General features: G+C 43.3%; 1 protein-coding gene across 1 annotated transcript; it reads left to right on the top strand.

Annotated features, from left to right (window-relative positions):
- The first annotated feature begins 14 nt into the window (after positions 1 to 14).
- Positions 15 to 4,833, top strand: DUSP6 (dual specificity phosphatase 6). Its single transcript, XM_001364835.4, has 3 exons — positions 15 to 1,035; positions 1,744 to 2,184; positions 3,271 to 4,833. Exons 1-3 carry the CDS (start codon positions 636 to 638, stop codon positions 3,576 to 3,578), a joined length of 1,149 nt encoding a protein of 382 aa, XP_001364872.1. The 5' UTR covers positions 15 to 635; the 3' UTR covers positions 3,579 to 4,833.
- The last annotated feature ends 17,993 nt before the right edge of the window (positions 4,834 to 22,826 follow it).

The following is a 22,826-nucleotide window of genomic DNA, read 5'->3' as shown; positions in this document are numbered from 1 at the left end:
ACACAACCTGTTCCAGCCGGCCCGTCCCCACGGCAACAGCTCCTTCCGCGGGCGCTCATTGGCTGGCGGAGAGAATGTATCCATTGAGACGTTCCATGTTTGTATCCATTGAGGAGCTGCCTCGCGCAGGGGGTGTGCAGCCTTAGTCAAATTGCTCAAATAAAGGACTGAATCATATTATGAGAAGACTACCGGGTAGACTGCGGTGTGTACTCAGGAGAGGTTAGAAGCCAGCAGACTGTTTTGCGGTAGCACCGGAGCTGGATCCCAGGGCCCCAAATTAATTGGATTTCATTCACCCCGGGAGAGAAGAAAGCTGTCTGGATTGGGGCGATTAAGGCACTTCATTCAGAGATCCATTGACTGGGAGAGCCGAGCCTGAGCGGCGGTCCGGGGTGCTCTCAAGCCTATGCTTCAGGGAACCCAGGGGTTTCCTTTGCCCTTCCTCCCCAGTCTCTCAAGCCCGGACTTGGAGGTTGCAGGTCTGTTATTGCATTCTCCAAATTCCCTGCTCCGGTGCTCTTAGAGGCTGCCGCTTTTGGGGGGGAGCCCCGGGTGGGGGAGCCGCCTTCTAGCATATGCCTGCAGCGGGAAGCATCTGGTAGGCACCCCTTCCCGGCTCTCCGCTTATCCTCATGATAGATACGTTCAGACCCGTGTCTTTCGTGTCGGAAATGGCGATTAGTAAGACGGTGGCGTGGCTGAACGAGCAGCTGGAGCTGGGCAGCGACCGGCTGCTGCTGCTGGACTGCCGGCCGCAGGAGTTGTACGAGTCGTCCCACATCGAGTCGGCCATCAACGTGGCCATCCCGGGCATCATGCTGAGGCGGCTGCAGAAGGGCAATCTGCCGGTGCGTTCGCTCTTCTCCCGCGGAGAGGATCGCGATCGCTTCACGCGGCGCTGCGGGACCGACACGGTGGTCCTCTACGACGAGAACAGCAGCGAGTGGAACGAGAACACGGGCGGAGAGTCGGTGCTAGGGCTTCTGCTCACGAGGCTCAAGGACGAAGGCTGCAGGGCATTTTACCTGGAAGGTAAGGACTGGTTGGACCGCTTTTCCCAGGCTTTGCTTGTGCCCCTGGGGAGAGGGGGATGGGCAGAAGGGGGGTGGTCTAGGAAGTCGTAGCTCGGAGAAAGTCGAGCCCCCGGGGGCTAGGGAAGAATGGGGGCGACCGGAAAGGCCCCCGGCTTGCAGTTGTTGCCTCGTACCATTGTCCCGGTTCTCCGGATGGGAGAGGAGTGACACGTGCGGTAAAAACTGGGGTAGTTGGCCAGACGGATCCTGGGTGGCAGGGCCTGGGACCAAGGAGGCGCCGGCGTTTCCGGCCTCCGGTTTGCACATTGATTGGGGAGGGGGGGGGTTCCTTTTCCTAGCGTCAGTGTGCTTTAGTCTCCTGCAGCCCTCCTCCCTTATCTTAAAAATAGCCAAATAGGAAGCAGGACACTGGGGGGTGAGGGTGGGAGAGAATTAAATTTGCACCCGGCTTGGATTTTCATTTTTTTTCTCTGAAAAGTGCAGAGTTGTTAGGTTGGATGCGTTTTGCGGGCGTTGGATCTTGGGAGCACAGACTGGCGTTGCTGCCCATTTTTTTAATAGTTGTGATTTTGTGCCTGTGTCTGTATGGGATTGCTGATTTGCTTCTGTCTGTATCCAAAGCGCCCCTTTAAACACACACAAACACGCCGCGAAAACTACTACTGAATCATCTCGGGTTACATTATTTCTCTGCTTTTCTTGGCAGGTGGGTTCAGTAAGTTTCAAGCCGAGTTCGCTCTGCATTGTGAGACCAATTTAGACGGCTCTGGTAGCAGCAGCAGCTCCCCTCCCCTGCCAGTCCTAGGGCTGGGAGGCCTCCGCATCAGCTCGGATTCCTCTTCGGACATTGAATCTGACATTGACCGAGACCCCAACAGTGCCACTGACTCCGATGGCAGCCCTTTGTCCAACAGCCAGCCTTCCTTCCCTGTGGAGATCCTTCCCTTTCTCTACCTGGGCTGTGCCAAGGATTCCACCAACCTGGACGTTTTAGAAGAGTTTGGCATCAAATACATCTTGAATGTAACCCCTAACCTGCCTAATCTCTTCGAGAATGCCGGAGAGTTTAAGTATAAACAGATTCCGATCTCAGATCACTGGAGCCAAAACTTGTCTCAGTTTTTCCCGGAGGCCATTTCTTTTATAGGTGAGGCTAATAGCTCTAAGTTCAGATGACATAAATGCTAAAACAACTACCAGCTTTTCGCTGGAACTAAGCTTTAATCACTGTCATTGATGCTAATTTGTTGGACTACCTGACTCGGAAGGGTTCCTGGGGCGCCTCTGGGTATCCCTCCCCCCCCTTTAAAAACTCGTTTAGGCTAGGAAGCGGGTCGGGAAGTGTGCCTTTTAGGTAGCGGCCTTAAAAGACTGACTGATTAGGAAATGTCAGTTAGCAGGCATTTATGAAGCTTCCTCTGGGCCAGGCTCCGAAAGCAGACCATGTGAACGATTGGACTCCTGATAATCAGACCGCAGAATTCCGCCGCCGCCGCCCCCCCCCCCCCCCCTTGAAGGGAAGGATAGAAAACTCCAGAGGCAGGAATTCTCACATCTTGCAATAGTTCTGTTCTGCTCTGCGCTGTTCTTGTTTTTGTTTTTTAAGACCTGGGAGTTATTTTAGGACAGCCCGTTAATTGTTGGAAAGCTGTGTGAATGCTAAATGTTGTAATCCAGTTGAATGATACAGTGATACGGGTTAGAGTGAAGAGTATAGGTAATCTGAGTGCTGCAGGAAGAAATGTGGGCTGGAAGCCACCGAGAAACTAATCCCCAGGCATTGTAATGCATTTCCTATTACAAAGGAACTCATTTTCAAGCAGTGTTGACATCCTGTTCCTCCTAATGGGCTGTCCCCTGTGACTTCCCTCTTTCTTTTAAAATGCCTGAATACCTCCATTGTTAGCTCCACAACAGTTGGAGAATAATTTAATAGACCTTTGCAGTCTGCTTGTCTGTATAAAAGGCTTTCAGGGCCATATTGCAGTGTTTCTGGTATTCACATGCTGAGGCAAAGAATGTACACATTAAGGGAGTTTTTTGTTGGCCGAAACTTCAGACAATAGCTCCCTTTTTAGCAAATATCTAAAATATGTCATTGTGCTCCAGTCTCTGTGTCTGCGGACCGACCAGTAATTGGGGGGGGGGGGGATTTAAAAATACAGGCTTCCTTTTAGCCCGGTTCCGCTTTTCTGATCACTGTGCGCTTTTTTTCCTCTTTGTGTGTTCCCAGATGAAGCCCGAGGAAAGAATTGTGGCGTCCTGGTGCATTGCCTGGCTGGAATCAGCCGCTCGGTCACGGTGACTGTGGCTTACCTCATGCAGAAGCTTAACCTGTCCATGAACGACGCCTATGACATCGTCAAGATGAAGAAATCCAATATCTCCCCCAACTTTAACTTCATGGGCCAGCTGTTGGACTTCGAGAGGACTCTGGGGCTGAGCAGCCCCTGTGACAATCGAGTGCCGGCCCAGCAGCTTTATTTCACCACTCCGGCCAATCAGAACGTGTTTCAGGTGGATTCTCTGCAGTCCACGTGAAACGGAGCCCCCTGCTCTTCCTGGCTTGGGGAGAGGTCCCTAGGAGCGCCTAGGGCGAGTTTTCTTTGTTTGTGGCCCGAGGTGTCAGAATGATACAAGCTATCGGGTATGTTAGACAAGGTTACCACGTTCGGAATTGGTTATTGCAAAAAGGGAGAAAATTGCTCTATTCTCTGTGGAGGAACCTGAGATGCTGTGTACATAGCTCCTGGCAGGCTTCCGGCAGCCCCTGTGTGTATGCCGCGCGTGGCAGGAGACTTTGGCACTCCCAGTGCGTAGGATAGGACTAAAGGGTAGGAACCCCCATTTTCTGTAAGGATTGGCTGAATGTTTGCCTTTTTTTGCATTTGGAATTCTACTACATAATTGTCTTCAGTGAAGACTGGTTCATTTTTGAATTTAGAGGAGCCAAAGAGAGGTTTCAGCTCTGAATCTGGAGTTACCTACCTGTTTGCAAAGAACTCTGATTTTTTGATTGTTGTAAATATCTCACCTTTAAATCAAGTTGATGAGGATGCTGATGATGGTTGTTCTCGTGAGGCTTTTTTTTCTTTTCCTCCCCTTTGATCAGCTTAAAAGAGATCATACAGAGGGAGGGAAGAATCCCAAGCGTATCACTCCATTACAAATTCATTTTCTTCTTTTCTTTTTCTAATCCAAAGGGTACATTTTACAGCATGCTTAAAAAATAGTTGATGGTTCAGCTCTGGCAAATCCCAGGGTTGAAATTCAAAGATGAAATGTTGCTCCTCACTGGTGCAATCAATTCTTTATCTTCTGACATATATTTTTTCCTTGTGATTTCCCCACACACACATACATACACACACACACACACATACCCCTGTTGATGTGACTATGCCTTACCTTTTGTAAATAGATTGATCTGTGTTCTCTTGGAGGGGTTTTTCATTTAAAAACACACAAGGAAAATCTGCATTCACTTTTTATTTTATTTTTTAACCTTCAGCTATGTTCAACATACCTCTGTACAAAATTCTTCAGGGAGAGTCACCTCAAAATGCAATATTTTGGGTTTTTTTTTTCTTTTTTGTAAAAAAATAAAAAATAAAAAAAACTGGAAGTGTATGTGAGCATGGGTACCCCTGTGTCTGAGAGGTGAGTGGCACACGATTGTTTGCCAAGAGGGGAAGAGTCGTTTTGCTTGATTATGTTCACGTTGTAAAATTTTAAGCTGGAATTTTGAGAATGTTACCTTAAGTTATTAATAAATAACTATTTTGGTTATTGAGAATCTGATTTTTTTTTCTGTCCCCTTCTCCCTGCAAATCTCTATGGTGCAATAGAGTGATACATTTTAGGGGTCAATGTTTCTTGAAGGTTTTCAGGCCCCATGAGGGGGGAAGTAGAGCTATGCTTTCAAAATTGCTTTATTTTCCAACAGTTGATCTGGAGATGATCAACTAACTTGTCCACTGTTTGTAAAGCAATCAAATGTGTAGCCAGTTAATGGAAATAAGGGTTTGGGCCAATAATAATTGGGTACTGTGCCTCAGTTTCTTTATCAATAAAATGGGCATGATATATCTACCCTACCCTACTTCAGAGTTATTGTAAGGCTTCATGATATAGAAAGCTAGCTACCCTAATAGTTGGCATTTATATGGTGCTTTAAAGTTACAAATTGCTTTTTTTTTATCCTTACCTTGCATCTTGGAATCAATATTATGTATTGGCTCTAAGGCAGAGAAGTGGGGGTTAAGTGACTTGCCCAGGGTCACACAGGAAGTGTCTGAGGTCAAATTTGGACCCAGGACCTCCAGCCTCTAGCCTTGATTCTCAATTCACCAAGCTACCTAGCTGTCCCTGAAAATTGTTTTGCAAATGTTATTTCATTTACAAAAATAATAGGGAGAAAGTAAAACGTAGCACCTACTGTGTGCCAGATTTTCTGCTAAGCACTTTGCAAATGTCTCATTTGGTCTTTACAACCCTCATGGATAAAGTTATCTCATTTTATAGTTGAGGAACCTGAGGTAAGTAGAGATTAAGTGAGTTGCCCAGAGCTTGTCTGGGGCTGACTGAACTGGGGGAGCCTAATTAGCATTTACGTAGGCTTTGAGGTTTTGCAGACTGGTGAAGCCCTGTTATCTCATTTGATCTTCACAAAAATTCTTTGAGGTAGCGCCTATTAGCCCCATTTTACAGTTGGGCAAACCTAGGGTAGGGGTCCTCAGAAATCATACAGCTAGTGCCTGGGACAGTATTAAGACTGGTTCAAAGCCCTACCTCACTCAGCATTACCCTTTGAGATTTGTAGTTGGATCTTCTCTGACTCTGGGAACCAACTGGAGGATTTCTTGGTGAAGATACTGAAGGGGTTTGGGTGCCTGCTCTTATACCCATTTTACAGATAAGAAAAATGAAGCAGAGGCTATTTTACTTCTGTGGAGCTATATAGCCAGTGCCTGACGCAGGATCTAGTCCTCTATCTCCTTTGCCACTTAGCTCTCCTTAGACGAGATAACAGACGACATTTACCTGGTGTTAAAGATTGGCAAAGGTCTATCTCATTGGTGATCTCAGATCTTTCTCTAGACCCTGATCTGGGAAAGACTACTGCCCATCTAGCACACCCCTAACTCCTTCCATTTTGCAGATGAGAAAGAGGCAAGGGGAAGTGGTAGGATTTGAACCCAGTTCTTCAGAAGTCCAGGGTCTGAGCTAGCCTGCTTCTGAAGAGAAGAACAAATTCTACTTCCAACCTTTTTGTTTGACTGAGTTCTAGACATGAAGGAAAGGCTCAGGGCTTCGACTCAGTCTCTCTCCTCCAGAAAGATGAATAATGGCAATAGTCGCCTTTAATGCACCTTGCCAAAATATCAAGGCTTGTATAATAGTGAATAGCATTAAGGAGAGGTGCCAAAAATGACAGCCTGGGACTTCCTCTGTTTATTCACAGAACAGGACAGCCACAGTGCCAGCTTCCCCTTCTCCTGCCAGCATCCTCCAAGTGAGGAAGAATGGAGAGCTAAACTGGCGAGGAGGTCAGGGCTGCCTAGACCCTTTTAACCCCGGGGCTGCCTCCTGCCCAGATTGCTTCTGCAGGTTCTCCTAAGGTTTGAGCTAGCCCTGACACCCCCCACAGCTAAGCTTTGAACTGATTCCTCCAAGTTCAAGGCCTCGCATCCTGTGACTTTTCCCAGGAGCCCACCCTTTCCTTTGCTTCTCAGGGAGGGTTTATTTTGCTTTTTCTCTGTGAAGAGAAGCCTCCTGACGTCACAAAGGACCCATGAATTCTGTGACCTGGCACAAACCAGCTGATCTTTGCACAAATTTCCTTGTCCTGGGAACAGGAACTGAGCTATCCAGGGAAAAGTGGGGCCAGTCTCCACACTCTTTCCCCTCTAAGGTGGCCCCCTACCCCCTCCACTCTAGGACAAAGCTCCAAAGGAGCATGTGATGTGCTCTAGAGTTGAGCTGCTCCCCACTATTTAGACATGTGGCATAGATAGGTCTCCACCTCTTCCTTTTAAAAACTTGGCCCTGTCATTCTGAATTTGAACTCAGTGGCCCTCGGTTCCAATTCTGTTCCTTGTGACCTTAGATGACTTAAGTCATCTAGAGCCAGAGCTGAAAGGGTTAAACCTACCTTAGCGTCCACTTCATCCGCCCCCCTCATTTTACAGATGAAGAATCTGAGACCCAAGGAGATAAAAAGTGGCAAAAGTGGGATTTGAACCCAGTTTCCTGACTCCAGAACTCTTCCTGTTACCTAGATGACTCCTGTAATGTAAGTTTTGACTAGATAATCCCTAAGATTCTTCTCGGCTCAGAAACCTAAGATTCCATGATCCCAGTTTCATGTGTAATGCTAGGAGGTCAGAACCTTTGGAGGAAACCAGAATTACTAAGAAATTTGGGTCCATCAAAATGCCATTTTAAGCTCCTTGAGTATATCTCAAAGGAAAACAATTCCAGGTCAGTGTCTCAGGGCCCAGCACTCCAGAGTCAGCACATGAGCTGGGAAACAAGAAGGAGGATGTAGTTAAGCTTGGCTTGTGCTAATCCACTTCTGAACAGTTTCCGCTCCTGGCATTCCCTAAACTGGGCCTGTTCAAAGTGGAAATCTCCAAACAGCTCTGGCAATATCCTGTCCAGCTGCGACTCAAGTTGTTGGGCCCTTTCTTCTTTCTCCCTCCTCCCCCCTCTCCCACCCATCTTTCTTTCCTTCTCCCTTTCTTTCCTCTCCCCTTCTCCCCCTTTTTTTCTCTTTTCCCTCCTCACTTTATATTCTTCCTGCCTCTCTCCCACCTTCCTCATCTTCTCTCCTCCTTCTCGTTCCTCTCTTTCTATTATCTCCCTCCTTCCTCATCTTCTTGCCTTCCTTCATCTTCTCTCCTTCCTTTTCTCTCCCTCCTTCCTCTCTTCATCTTTCTCTCCTCTCCACTTCCTCTCCCTTCCCCCATTTCTCCCCTTTCCCCTTCCTCTTCCCTCCCAACTCTTCCCCTCTCCTTTTTCCTCTCCTGACTTCTCTACCTCCTCTTCTCTACCTTCTTTCCCCTACTTTTTCTTTCTTCCTCTTCTCCATTTCTTCCTCCCTCCCTCTTTTAATCTGGTCTGTGGATAAATTTAGCCAGCTTCCTCTTTGTGGATTATCAATCTCCTTTCCTCCTAGAACCCACATAGATTGAGTTCCTACTGCTTCGCCAGAGCCAACAGATGGCCTCCCCAGCACTTCCTCTCCTTTGACTGTGGGTTTGTTGTTTTGTCAGTCCCCTTCTGAAATTAATAATGTTTTCTGGCCCTGTGCCATGAGCCATTACCCCAAAGGGGAAGTAACACATCTGAATAGCAGGAAGCCACGCAGGGTCACAGTGTGAGCTGGACTTGTTGAGCATAATTGAGCACCCGGCCCATTAAGCCAGCATCACCCCCCCCACACACACACTTTATAGGAGTTTTTGGGGGGTGGGGGGAGAAGGAGCCAGGCTGTCTTTAAGTAACTCAAGCTGTGAAAAAGTTTCCAATAAATTGGGAGCAAATGCTCACTGTTGGCTGGTCTTAATAAAGGGAGGAGAAAGGACAACCTGTGTTTAAAAGGCCCTCATAAAGTTGGGGCCGTTTGGGCTCTTCACCACCACCCCCAGCCAATTGTCTCAAGATTGCTGAGCAGAGGAGGTTCCTGCTTCCTTTCCTCCACCCTCCCCCAATAAAATGGACCAGTGTTAAATTGGGGGGGGAATTTATTCTTCAAATACAGTTCACATAAACCTGGAAAATACAAGGATCTCTTTTCTCCTCTCTCTCCTCTGCAAGGTGGAGGAACAGCATCCCCCTTCACAGACACACACAGACACACACACATACCCTCGGGTCTCCTTGTTCCTTTGTGCTCCCAGGTCAACAAGTGAAGGAGATAATTTGGCACCTTGGAGTCGCTCTCACTTTCTGAATGGAGGCTATGGCTGGTTACTACAGCAACCTTTGCCGGCTGGGTAGCACTGGCAATCCCACACCTGCTCTCCCCATTAACTGGGGCTTTGTCTCGGGGAAGCATTACCTAGAGTGAGCTTTCTGGAAGGAGAGCTTGGGGATCAGGAGGAAAGGGGGCTGCAGTTGGCCTAGGCAGGATCTCTGGGGGGAGGGATGGAGGCACAGATTGAAGGCATTCCTAATGTTTGGGTTTAGTGTTGTAATTGAAAGGAAAAGAGCCTTGGAGAGGGAGCAAGGGCTGGGAGACTGCAATGCAAAAAAAAAAAAAAATCAACCTGCAAAAGAATGAAAATACCTTGTCAGTAACAGCTGGTGAAAATGGTTAACTGTCCAAGTGTTTCCGTTTGGGGAGGCAAATGTTTAAAAAAGTATTGATCTTATCTTTGCATTACTTTCATCTCCCATTCCCCAACCCCTTGAGGCATCTCTTCTAACGATTAAAAAAAGCAAGAGGGGGAGAAAAAAGTCAACCCTTCAACTGAATCTGACAACATATGCACTATTCCTCACCCATGAGCTCCCACTCCTACAGAGAAGGGAGAGAGGGGTACAGAATATATTTATTTTTCTTGAATATATTTTCAAATTATATCTAAAACATTTTTAATATCATTTTTAAAATGTTTGAGTTCCAAATTTTCTTCCTTCTTCCCCTACCCCCGCTCAGAAAAGGCAAGCAATTTGATATAGAGTATACATGTGCAGTTGTGCAAAACATTTTATATTAGCCATGTTGGGAAAGAAAACAGAGATCTCCCTCCCTCCATCAAAAGCCAAGAAAAATAAAGATTAAAAACTATGCTTCAATCTGCATCTATACTCCATTAGTTCTCTCTCTGAAGGTGAAGAGCATTTTTCATTCTAAATCCTTTGGATTTGGGTCTTTGGGTTACTGAGAAGAGCCAAGTCATTCCAATTTGATCATGGTATAATATCCCCATTACTGTGTACAATATTCTCCTGGTTCTAGTTACTTTACTTTGTATCAGTTCATATAAGTCTTGCCAGGTTTTTTCTGAAACTGTCCTCCTCGTTCTTTCTTTTATTATTTAAAAAGCAAAACAACCCTTACCTTTTGTCTTAGAATGGATACTGAGTATCTGTTCCAAGGCAGAAGAGAGGTAAGGGCTAGGCAACTGGGGTGACTTGTCCAAAGTCACACAGCTAAGCAGTCTGAGGTCAAATTTGAACCCAGGATTTTCTGTCTCCTGACTTGGCTCTCTATCCACTGAGGGACCTAGCTGCCCTTTAATGATATGTTTCTTAAAGAGGTTACAGAATTTCCTTTGGGTGGAGGGGGATGGGCAGAGATTCTTCAAAGAGGTGCTGGAAAAGAAGATAGTTTCATCTCTCATTCACTTTCTCTTGAATTTTCAGGACAATGCCTGGAATCTCACCTGAGGAGCTGGGTTGACACCATCATTTACATTTGTATGGATTCCTACTCTACAAAGCCTTCTCTCCAATATTACTTTATGGGATCACCACAATGCTACCTTTACAACCTCTAACCATCCTCATCCTAATCTCCACTTTCCTCACAACTCTATTCCCAGGCCAATTGTCCCTTGAAATGACTACAGTCTCCTTTCTCCCAATCTTGACCCCCTTGCTGAACCAGTTCAAATCTATTATTCTCTAACTGTGGAATCCCTTTCATGTATCCCATTGCATATCAACCCTTGTTGTTATCATTGTTTACTAGTTTAATGGGACTGACTCAGTGACCCCATTTGGAGTTTTCTTGGAGTGGTTTGCCTTTTCCTTCTTCAGCTCATTGTACAGATAAGGAAACTGAGGCCAATAGGGCAAAGTGGCCATACAGATAATAAGTGTCTGAGGCCAGATTTGAACTAAGGAAGATGAGTCTTTCTGATTCCAAACCCAGTGCCTTTCTAGCTGCCCGAAAGAGTCCTACTCATGGATTTATTCCTACTTCCTTCTCTGCAATGGCTGTTCTAAATTTGTTCATTTACCCTCAAGTCTCTCATGGAAACTCCTCTCTCACTCTCTCAGGTGGGGAACTTACTTAATAACTCACTGAAAAACTGAGGAGGCTCACCACTTTCTCTTTATTTTACATCCCTCAGACGTCTTCTGGTACAAATATGTCCATGTATCTCCATCCTTAAAAAAACTCTCTTGATCTTATCATTACCACTAACCTCCTTCTCTCTGTCTCCCCCCCCCCCATCTCTGTCTCTCTCTCTCCCTCCCCCCCCTCACTCTCCTGTTATGGTTGGAGCCTCTACTTCCTCTCTGATCATTGGTTTCTAACAACTTTTGCCACCTGGCTTACCCATCATTCAACTAAAACCATTTTCTCCAACATTACCAAAGATTTCTTAATTGCTAAATTTGAAGACCTTTCTGAATCCTCACACTTCTTGACTTCTCTGTAGCTTTTGATTTGACCATTGACATGCTTTTTCAGATGTTCTCTTTTCTAGGTTTTTATGAATATAGGCTTTCTAGTGGATAGGGGGCCCTGGCAGCAGGAAGGTGTGATTTCAAATGTGGCTTTAGATACCTACTGGCTGTGTGACCTTGGACAAGTCACTTAACCCTGTTTGCATCAGTTTCCTCATCTTTAAAATTACCTGAAGGAAGTGACAATTACTAGCTTTATGACCTTGGGCAAGTCACTTAACATTGTTTGCCTCAGTTTCCTCAATTATAAAATAAGCTAGAGAAGTACATGACAAACCACTCCTGAATCTTTACCAAGAAAACTCCAAATGGGGTCACAAAGAGTCAGACACTGAAAAACAACTAATACAAAAACTTAGTCTCATGGTTGTCCTATTTGTCTGAATATTCCTCAGTTTGCTTAGAGCTTGGGCAGGTATGGAAGATGCCAAGGTCATCCACTGCATCTGTGGCCATCACTGTTCTTCCTGACTTTTGCCTTGCCACTGGACTTTGATGACTCTGGGAAAAGAAAGTTGATAACTTTGTTCAATTCTGCCTCACTCAATTCCAATTCAAGCACAAGTCAAGACAAGTCTAGGATATCATTGGTTCTCTTCAGAAAAATGAAGGAAGAACGACCACACATGTAAGTTGTTGTATTGGGTTCCAATCAATTCAAGAATTAATAAATGTTTGTTGGATTATATCATACTGGGTTAGCGGTTTCATAACAGGCATTCCAGAACAGAAAATCAAGTACATTTTAAAAGTTTAATTTGCAATCATTAATATTGTATCTCTCCCTTTCTTTAATCTAAACAGTTAATGCTTGGTTAAGTCCAGATTTGTAAGAGTGTGATTTCTGAGGCATAGATGATCATCTTCAAAATTTAACAATCGGTTCTCAGGGGCCACCTGTAAATGCAGTAATGAACAGAGATTTATTGAGTGGGGGAAACCCTGGATTTGGAGTCAGAAGACCTTGGTAGGATATCTAGCCTTTAACCTACAAACTTGCTTCTCTGGGTGAACAAGGTAGATGAATTTACTTAGCTTCTTTTCTCCTCCATATCTTCCTTTGTCAAATAAGCTGATAATCTATCACGCTGGATTGTTTTCCAGAAAGCCTTTGTCAAACCTCAAAGCCTATGTAAATGTAACAGATTGTTATTAAATAGATGTGATTCTCACCCCAAGGAATTTATATTATTCTCTTTCCTCCCCTTCCCACCCAATAACTTGTAATTGATTTTCTTGGTCTATGGATTCTTTGCAAATGGAGGAAAGTCCCATTTCCTCACATCTACTTATCAATTAATTATTCCACACACTTTTATTAAGTCCTGCTTGGGGTAAACATCCATGCGAAAGACTTGGGAAACAATAACAAAAGTGGGATGGACTCTATCGGAACTCACATTCTCATACAAATCCTAGGCCCATTCAGGATTAGCTCCAAGCCCCCTCCACATCCGTAGCCTGCCCTGACCCCAGGACTCACATGCCTCACAGAGACTTCTCTAGTCTCTTCATTTCAATAGTATTTAATCAGCTCAGCCCAGTTAATCACTTCCTTGTTCACCAATTGTTTCCTGTCTCAGTTTTCTTTATCCAATTAGTTGCGGAAGTTCCTTGGGCTGTTTCTTGGGATAAGAAGCACACACCCTCTTCTTCTTTTGTACCCCCTTTAGTTTTCAATAGCTCAAAAAATATTTTAAAATGAATCAGAATGAGCTTTTTTTTTTTTTAAAGTAAACAATTATCCTAGGCTTTAAACACCTTTATTCTAAACCAATCTGGTTTTGGAGAATAAAGAAATATCTGGGGATGACAGTGTCTGAGGAAAAGAGGTCAGTTGGTCAAGTAGTCAATTAACAAACTTATTTTTAAAAAATTAATTCTGAACTTAAACACTGAAAAAGCATTTCCATACACACAGCAGAGAAAACAGGATTTCAGAAGGCACCATAAATTTCCATTTCCCCCTACTTACTCCTCTTTTTAAAAACACAACAAATCCTAAAGGTTACCTTCAAAACTGTGCCTCTGTCTGGCCTTGCATCTGTTCATTTTTGTGCATGAAGACATGTTTTAATGGCCTTTTCTGAAATCATTACTGCTTTGTCCCTTCTCTTCTACCACTTAACCACGAGAAAAACAGGGGAAATCCAACCACCTTGTAATAATAATTAAACAAAACAAATCAACACTGGAGCCATGGCCAAAAATGTATGTCTTTCTGCTCCTTTTATCTCTGTCAAGAGGTAAGTACCATGCATGACCTTACTCCTCTGGAGATACCCTTGGTCCTTATTTTGGGCAGCTTCTTCCTTCCTTCCTTCCTTCCTTCCTTCCTTCCTTCCTTCCTTCCTTCCTTCCTTCCTTCCTTCCTTCCTTCCTTCCTTCCTTCCTTCCTTCCTTCCTTCCTTCCTTCCTCCCTCCCTTCCTCTCTCTCTCTCTCTCTCTCTCTCTCTCTCTCTCTCTCTCTCTCTCTCTCTCTCTCTCTCTCTCTCTCTCTCTCTTTCTCTCTCTCTCACCTTCCATATTGGTTCCAGGGTAGAAGAGTAGTAAGGGCTAGGCAACTGGGGTTAAGAGATCTATCTAGGATTACATAGCTAAAAAGTGTCTGAAGCCACATTTGAACCCAGGACCTTCTGACTCTAGCCTCACTCTCTACTCAGCTGCCCAGTACCTCCTCCTTCATCTATAAAATGAGGGGGTTGCCCAAATGATCTTCAAGTCCTCTTCCAGCTCTAAATTCATTAGAAAAGGAATATGGTCAGTGGAGTGAGCCTTACCTGGGAAGTCTGAAGACGTGGACTTAAATCTGCCTGTGTCTACTTTCTACCTTCGTGACTTCACACAAATAACAATGCCCCTGAGCCTCAGTTTCCTCATATGTAAAAAATGAGCAGGTTGGTTTAGAGACTCCTTTTTTGCTTCAATCTGTGATCTCATCTTGGCTTGGTACTTTACCATTCTTGTGACCTTGGGCAAGTTGACTTATACCCAGGTAACCTCCTACCCAGTTCATATTCTGTAAAATGAAGGAATTGTCCCAAATGATTCAGATAATCTGGGTTCAAATCTCACTTCAAATGCTTGCTACTTATAAGAGACTCTGAGGAATTCACTGACCCTTTCCCTGAGCCTTAGTCTTCTCATCTATAAAATGACTGAGTTAAATAACAATTCCCCAAATAAAAACATGCCTTCCTTTCCTACGTGATATTTTCACAGTGCCTGGCACATCTTGAGACCTTATCAGATACTTTATTTGTCTAGCTGTCCAGTTCTATACTCTCCCTTTGACACTACCCTGTCTTAAATGGAGGAAACAGCAACTATGGTTATTTATTCTCCTTCCCCAAACCCTGTGGTGTTGCTTGGGGGTGGTAATCTCAATTTACAGTAGAGGAAATGGAGGAAATCAGGAGGTTCCTGACTTGCCTGAGTCAAATGTGAGTGGCAAAGTCCTGGGAAAACTAGGAATAGGATTGTCTGGGGTTCATCTCTAAAGATTTTCTTTGAGGCAGTGGAGTATAGGGCAGAGTGTTGACTCTAGGGACAGTGGACCTGACTTTGAATCCTGTCTCTGCTCTGTCATTTAACCCCCTTGGGTCTCATTTTATACATCTTTAAGAAGAAAGAGATTGGGGGGTTAGCAGTGTGGTACAGTGGAAAGTTAGATCACCTGGGGTTCAAATCCCAGATCTTGGTATAACTTTTTTTTTAAATTTTTATTTTCTGTCTTAAAAACAACTCTAGAACAGGAGGGCAAGGGCTGGGCAATTGGGGGTTAAATGACTTGCCCAGGGTCACATAGCTAGCTAGTGTCTGAGGTCAGATTTGAACCCTGGCTCTTGGGACTCCAGGCCTGGATATCTGAGCCACCTAGGTTCCCCTATCTTATTACTGCTTACTACCTGTGATGTTAGCTCTTTACAGGACTTACTTGCCCCTGAGTGGCAAGCCCTTTCATCTGTCTTTGTACAGATGTTTCCTCATCTGTAAAATGAGAGGGGGATGGACAGGTAGCCTCTAAGGTCTCTTCCACCTCTAAATCATGATCTTTCTTGGTTGCTATCATCGCTCTCCCGACCAGCAGCTGGGCCATGCCTCCTACCCAGTTCACTAGCCCATAAATTACTACAATGCTTTTCCTAAGGAACTGTGAAGCCACAGGGCAGCTGCCTGGCCCTCTCCTGACCCCTGCCCACAGCCAGGTCCCTCACAGGAATTAGTCAATGAAGCTGCTATGAACACTTTTATGTCCTAGCTGTGATTCCTTAGGGAGGAATGAGTGCCCAAGAAAGCAAGAATTTATACATATATAAAAAACAAAACCCACACAGAGGAGAGCAGGAGAAAGAGGAAAAGGGAGGAAAGGAGGGAGAGGAAAGAAAGGAGGAGGGTAGGCCCCCTACACTGGAAAGCTAGAAGAAAGCTCCCCTTGTCATTTAATGGCTTTTGGTAAGTAAGCATCATTAAGGGATGATTCCTCCAATGATCAGTAGCATCCCTCCCTTCTCCTTCTTTGTATTTATTCTTGATATGTGCTTATCAAATAAAGGATCAGATGAGATGACATGTGAAACCTTCAAGTGTCACACAAATGCTTGGAGCTGTTGGAATGTGGGCTTCTTCAGAGTCAGCTTGGATTTAGCATTTTCTTTGTCTTTCTTCCCAATCCATAGCTCACTTGTAGATGACTGATCATTGCTTGTTGTTTGGACAAATAAAATGAAGACATGATACTGTAAGGCTCCCACTTCTCACTGTTTCAGGAAAATTTGTTTGGGGTAAATTCAAGTGTTAATGACATTCAGCCTAAGCTCCTGCCAGCTCTGCAGCTAAATCCAAGGACTGTCTTTCTGCTCTCAACACTGCTCTAATCTGACAGGATGGAGGGAGGTCGAGAAAGAAGGGCTCAGTGTTCAAACTTCTTTGAAGTACATCCTGTTCTCATAAATTGCTTTTTAAAAACCACTGGAGCACACTGGAGTCCATCGATTAGCAACTCTTTATCCAGGGTTTAGCACGGATAAGGCAATAGGTAATACGGTATATTGAGGGACCAAAGTCCCAACATAAATCTTCAGAGCCTTCAGGCAATTTCTGGCTTCTCGATTTTAGAATCCAGTCTACTTCCTCCTTTTTCTTTTCCATCCTCCAATCAAAGAAGAGTCCCCATATTTTTTTAAACTATTTTTCTTTTTTTCTACCCAAGATTCTTTTTTTTCAAGCACTAGAAGAGAACTTGTGGTTCATCTACTCCAAATCTTTCCTTCTGCAGACAAGGAAATGGATTTAAGAAAAGAGCTTCCGAGCTAGAAGGGACCTTAGGGGCCAACCTCCTTATTTTACAGATAAGGAAATTGAGGCCCATAGAGATTAAGAGGCTGAATTACAAAGATGGGATTCATGGATTCAGCTGAAAGGGACATTTTTATTGTTCAGTTTTCAGTTGATTCGACTCTTTGTGACTCCATTTGGTGTTTTCTTGGCAAAGACACTTGGAATGGTTTAAATGCCCTTTCCTTCTCCAGCTCATTTTACAGATGAGGAAACTGAGGCCAATGGGGTTAAGTGACTGGGTCACCCAGTTAGTAAATGTCTGACGCCATATTTGAGCCCAGGAAGATGTCTTCCAGATTCCAAGTCCAACATTCTATCCATTTCACCACCTAACTGCCCCTAGTAGAAATACATACAAAGCAGCAAAACATCCCTCTGCCCTCAAGGAACTTATCCCAGTGGGATATTACAATATCCAAATAACACATAAACAGTAGTTATTTGTCACTTACTCTATGAGTGATCCTGGATAAGCCACTTGATCTTGTTTGCCTCAGTTTCCTCATCTGTAAAATGAGCTAGAGAAGGAAAGAGCAAACCTCTTCAGTATCTCTGCCACAAAAACCCTGAATGAGATCTTGAAGAGACTGACATGACTGAACAACAAAAGGGGGTTTGGAGGAATAGAAAATTAATTTCTGTTAAAGGGTTTTTTTGTTTTTTACTAGAGAGGTGGAATATGCTCCTTGATGTAAAATATTCCTTGTACTTTCAGATGAGGATGCCACTATTATTTGGTTTACTTGGCTGTTTTCTTTGTTACAAGAGACCTCTCAAAAGGGGGGAGTAATCTGTAAATGTTTATAAGAACAAAAACTCATCACAGAACTGAAAGCAGAAAAATGTTAAAAATTGCACTTGAATCCCCAGTTCCTAACTCAAAGGAAGCACTGAATATGTTCTTTTCACTTATTTGTGCACATTTGGAAGTGGGTAAGGGAAGCTAGGAAGCACATTGGATGGAGAGTAAGGACCTGGGTTCAAATGTGACCCCAGATACTTCCTAGGTGTGTGACCCTGGGCAAGTCACTTAACCCCCATTGTCTAGCCCTGACCACTCTTCTGTCTTAGAATCAATCTAAGATAGAAGGTAAAGGGTTAATAAAATAAAATGACAGCTTAAATATTATTATTTCAAGTATGGGGATGGCTGGTGCAAAGCATGGAGATTGGAAGTGGAGTATGATTGATGTATAAAGACCAAAGAGAATGCTAGTTTGGTCAGATTACAAAGTGTCAAAGGAACATGGACCACAAAGCTAGAAATATAGTTTGGGGTCAGGCCAGGATGGGCTTCAAACCTAAATGAGTGAATTTGTATTCTATATTAGAGACATTAGGGAGACACTGGAGTTTATTGAATAGGGAAATAGCAGATCTGTGCTAAGGAAATTCTCTGATCACCTTGCACTTGACTATAAATTGAAGTGGGGAGACTCAAGGCAGAGAAACAATTGAGAGGTCTATATACAAATCTGGGTGAGAGGTGATGAGAACCTAAACATGTAGTTTCTGATATAAAAACCACCACTAGAGCTATTACGAGGGTTGGGTCATCAGGGCTTTGCCTTAGGGTGCCAAATTTAGAAAGAAGTAGTAGAACTTTGAATCCTTTGGCTTTGCCCTATGTCCTCTCCAGCAATGACTCGGTGTCCCATGATGTCTGATTCCCAATAGAGTGAGGTACCTACTACTACCTTAATTGGGACTGCTGCTAAGTCCAACTGAAAAGATGGTCAATTATGGCTCTGGTCATGCCCCATATCCCTATAACACCTGAGTTATCCCAGAGGGTCTATGACTTGAATCCAGGATTTTTGGTGTGGACTCTCCATAACCTTTGCTCTGGAGTGATTGTCCTTTCTGTTTTTGTTTCCTATATTCTTTTTGATGGTGCAGCATTGGATTGACCTTTGGGATTAGAGGATATATTGGACTGCCTTCTGAGTACATTATGACATCAACATCCCTTTCCTGGGTTCATGACTCAGGTTTCACAGTCCATCATCATCTGCTGAGTATCACTGCATGATTTCCCCCTCTAAGTGAGTGGCTTCTTGAGTGGCTTCCACTGACGTTCATCTGTCACTTCTCTGCCCACTCACACAGCTCCTGGGCGAGATCTCCTTATAGTTTATTTTTGTCAGCCTGGCATTTCACTACCCAGAAGGGCTGAGTGTCATCTGTAAACTTTGAGGTTTCCCTATATTCTCTGCTCCAAATCATTCAGGAAAATGTCAAGAAAGACTGCTCCCAGTCCCAATCCACATGAGGTCCATTATAAGCTCTTGGATTCCCAGTTTCTTCTGTAAAATGAGGGACTAGATCAGGGGTCCTTAACCTACACTCCACAAACTTGTTTTATAAATGTGTGTGTGTATATATATGTGTATATATATATACATATATATATATATTGAGTTTTAAAAAAAGAACAAATCAGCCAGCATTTATTAAGTACCTACTATGGGCTAGACAAGAGGGAGCTAGATTGCTCAGGGGTTAGGAAACTAGACCTATATAGCCACGAAGATCTGATTCCAAATCTGCCTTCAGACAAAATTATATAGATATAGATATATAACTTGATTTCAATAAATTGGTTTCCTTTTCAATCTCCTGCATATTTATTTTATAAATTGAAAAACATAATTTTGAGATGGAATCACAGGCTTCAATAAATATTTTCAAAGGAGTCTGTAGCCCAAAAAGTAAGGAACCTTTAGTGTAGATGATTCTCAGTTCCTTTGCAGTTAAAAACTTATGATCCAATGGTTTCTATATAGGAAAAAAAAAACTTGTTTATAATCTATCCTTTATATTTTCTCTTTCAGGTCATTTAGTCTCTTTGCCCATTCCTCTTTCCTCCCTTTCTTCTTTTTTTTCACCCTTACCTTCTGTCTTAGAGTCAGTTTGTTCCAAGGCAGAAGAATAGTAAAGGTGAGGCAACTGGGGGTAAGTGACTTGTCCAGGATCTTACAGCTAGGAAATATCTGAGGTCACATTTGAACCCTGCACCTCCCATCTCCAGGTCTGACTATCCATTGAACAACCTAGCTGCCCCTTCCCTTGCCTTCCCTTGCCTTGCCTTGCCTTCCCTTCCCTCTTTTAAGTTCTTTCTTAGAATTAATACTGTTTCTAAGGCAGAAGAGTGGTAAGGGCTAGCAATGGGGGCTAAGTGACTTGCTCAGGGTCATATACCTAGGAAGTGACCCCTTTACTTTTTACTTTTAATTTCATTAGCATTAGAAGCAATCAGTGAGGAAGTTCTTCTATCAATGTAGATGGGTATCCTCTCTGAAACTTTAATATCTTAGAAATCTCCTTGGAATATCCAGGGGTTAAGGGCTTTATCACACAGTCAGTGTGTGACTGGGTAGGGCTTGAATCTCACATCTTCCTGACTTCAAAACTCACTCTCTTAGCTACTCCACTATTCTGCCTCTTAGATCACTTATTTTTTATAAACATTAACTCTCATTACTTTTTTTTTTAAAGCAGTCTTAGCTGTGGGAATTCATCAAAGGCTCCTCTACATATTTTACATTCCCTCCTAAAGAGCCTGCTGGTTGTTCTTCACACAGGATACTCTCATTTTTTTCATTGGCTCTCTTTCATGTCTGAAATGTATTTCCTCCTCCTCTCTGCCTCTTTAGATTTTTGATGTCCTTAAAAATCTATTTAGTGTCACTTTCAGCATGAAACCCTTCCTGTTCTCCCCAGCTACTAAGCTACTGGTTCTCTCCCCACAAAATCCATATATATACACATATATACACGCACAGATAATGTGTATATTTTAGATTACACATGTATATACTTAAACATGTTAACATGTTTATATAAACATGCATAAATATGTGCATATACATTTTTCTGAAAATTTTTTTGTACCTCCGGAATCTTGAGCAACACATATGATAGAATAAGTTTGTTGATTGATTTTATTCATCAGTCAAATAGCCCATCTAAAGATTTCCCTAATCTCATTTGGGTTTTGAAGCATCCTCCATTCTTGCCCATCCTAGGTGGCTTTAAAATCCTTTTAGGAAATTATTTTCTTATTTGCTTTATCCGGCTAAAGATTATTTCTATAGTCTTACATAATCCAATTGATGGCTGGATAATTTACAGAGGGAACAGATTAGGTATACAACATTAACAGAAGTAAACAAATACAGTCACTGAATGTTTGAGAAACTCCGAAGCCCCCAGTTCCTAGGGGGAAAGATTCACTATTTGACAAAAACTGATGGAAAACTAGGTAGCAGGCTGGCAAAAATCCAGTTTAGACCTAAAGCTCACATCATATCATATTTTCAGCAGGATGAGTTCCAAATGGATAGGTAATTTAGAGGGAGAGTCACATCATAGGGAAGAAACTGCCTTTCAGATCTTTGGATAAGGGGCAGAGCTCATAGATCAATAAGCAACAGAGAGGATCACACAAGATAAAAGAAAGAATTTTATTATGGAAAATGAAAGCTTTTTTTGTACAAGGAAATTGAATGCGGTAAGAATCAGAAGAGAAACAGGTAACTGGGGAAAAACATCTTTGCAACAATTATCTCTGATGAAAGTCTCATTAAGAAGATTGTATAAGGAAACATTCAAGTTTAGATGACTAAGAGCAATTTCCCAATAGATAAATGGTCAAAGGATATAAACCGGGAAGGAATCCAAGCTATCAACAATCATAAAAATGTTCTAAATTGTTAAAAATTCAAAATATGCATATGAAAGTAGGGGACTTCCTTCTCCAAAGAGATTGCTGACCTGGATGATGGCTCTGCTGCCTGGGCTGCATGAAGGACTGTTCCCAGTGTTTTGGGACTTCCCTAGTTTGATGTTGGGAGGGATGTAGGGAGTTGTCTAGTCTGAGTTGCTCATTCTCAGTGATGGCCACAGGGACCAGGCTGGAAGCAGGGTCACTGGTATAAGGGGCACTACTATTCCCCAGGCTTTGGACTCAGGGTCACAGACCATTTCCATTGGACTCCAAAGGGAGTTGGAGGAGGTGGCGGTGATTGGACTCTTCTGGCACATACTGCTTATTGTTTCTCCCTCAGAATGTCTTTCTTTTTCTGAAATAAGGAGGCAGATTGGGGGAAAAGTGAAAGGGATAGAGCAGACAAGGCTGATTAGATACCTGAAGACAAATGAAAATTAACCTTTGAGAGTTCCTGAGATTATGAACCTGGAAGAATAAGTCTATGTACACCAAGAGGAAAGTTAGAAGGAGGAGAGGGATGGGAGGAAGGTAATGATTTGGGATTGGCATATATTGAGTTTGAGAGTCTTTATGGCATCCAGGGGGATATTTCTTGCAGGCAATTGGAAATGCCACTGGAGAATGGATGCTCTTGATGGAGCTCAGGAGAAAGTTGAGAACTAGATATGTAGATCTGGAAGTCATTTGAATACAGAGATAGATGATGGAATCCATAGGAGCTGATAAAATCAAGGAGAGAAACTGTAGAAAGAAAAGAGCAGAAAGAAAAGGTTGTATCCCTGGGGGACACAACCCGGGGAACTGTGAACAGGGAATAAGGACAGAGGTTGTGATCTTGCAAAAGTGACTGAGAATGAGCAGTCCTGCAAGTAGAAAGCCAGGCAGTGTCATGAAAATCCAGGAGAGAGTGACCAAAGTGTCAAATGCTGCAGAGAGATCCAGGAAGAGGCAGACTCAGAAGGGATATTGGATTGAGCCACAAGGAGATTATTATTATCATCATTAATAATAATAACAATATCTGAGTACTTTACAGTTCACAAAGATAATTTTTTAATAATAACCTTGCAAAGTATGCAGGATAGGTATTTTATTGACATTTTACAGATGAGGAGAATGAGTCACTGAGAGGTGAGGTGGAAAGGTGGATTGAACATTGGTGTTGAGTTAGAATGATATGAATTTGAATTCTGACTCAGATACTTAGCAAGTCATTTCTGTTAGTCTCAGTTTCCTCCCTGGTAAAAATGAGGGAAATAATAGCTCCTGTTTCACAGGGTTGTTGGGAA

Source organism: Monodelphis domestica, chromosome 5, assembly GCF_027887165.1.
Source record: "Monodelphis domestica isolate mMonDom1 chromosome 5, mMonDom1.pri, whole genome shotgun sequence".
NCBI classification, from domain to species: Eukaryota; Metazoa; Chordata; class Mammalia; order Didelphimorphia; family Didelphidae; genus Monodelphis; species Monodelphis domestica.
Note: the sequence above shows the minus strand (reverse complement) of the source record. Positions and strands in the feature narration are given on the sequence as shown.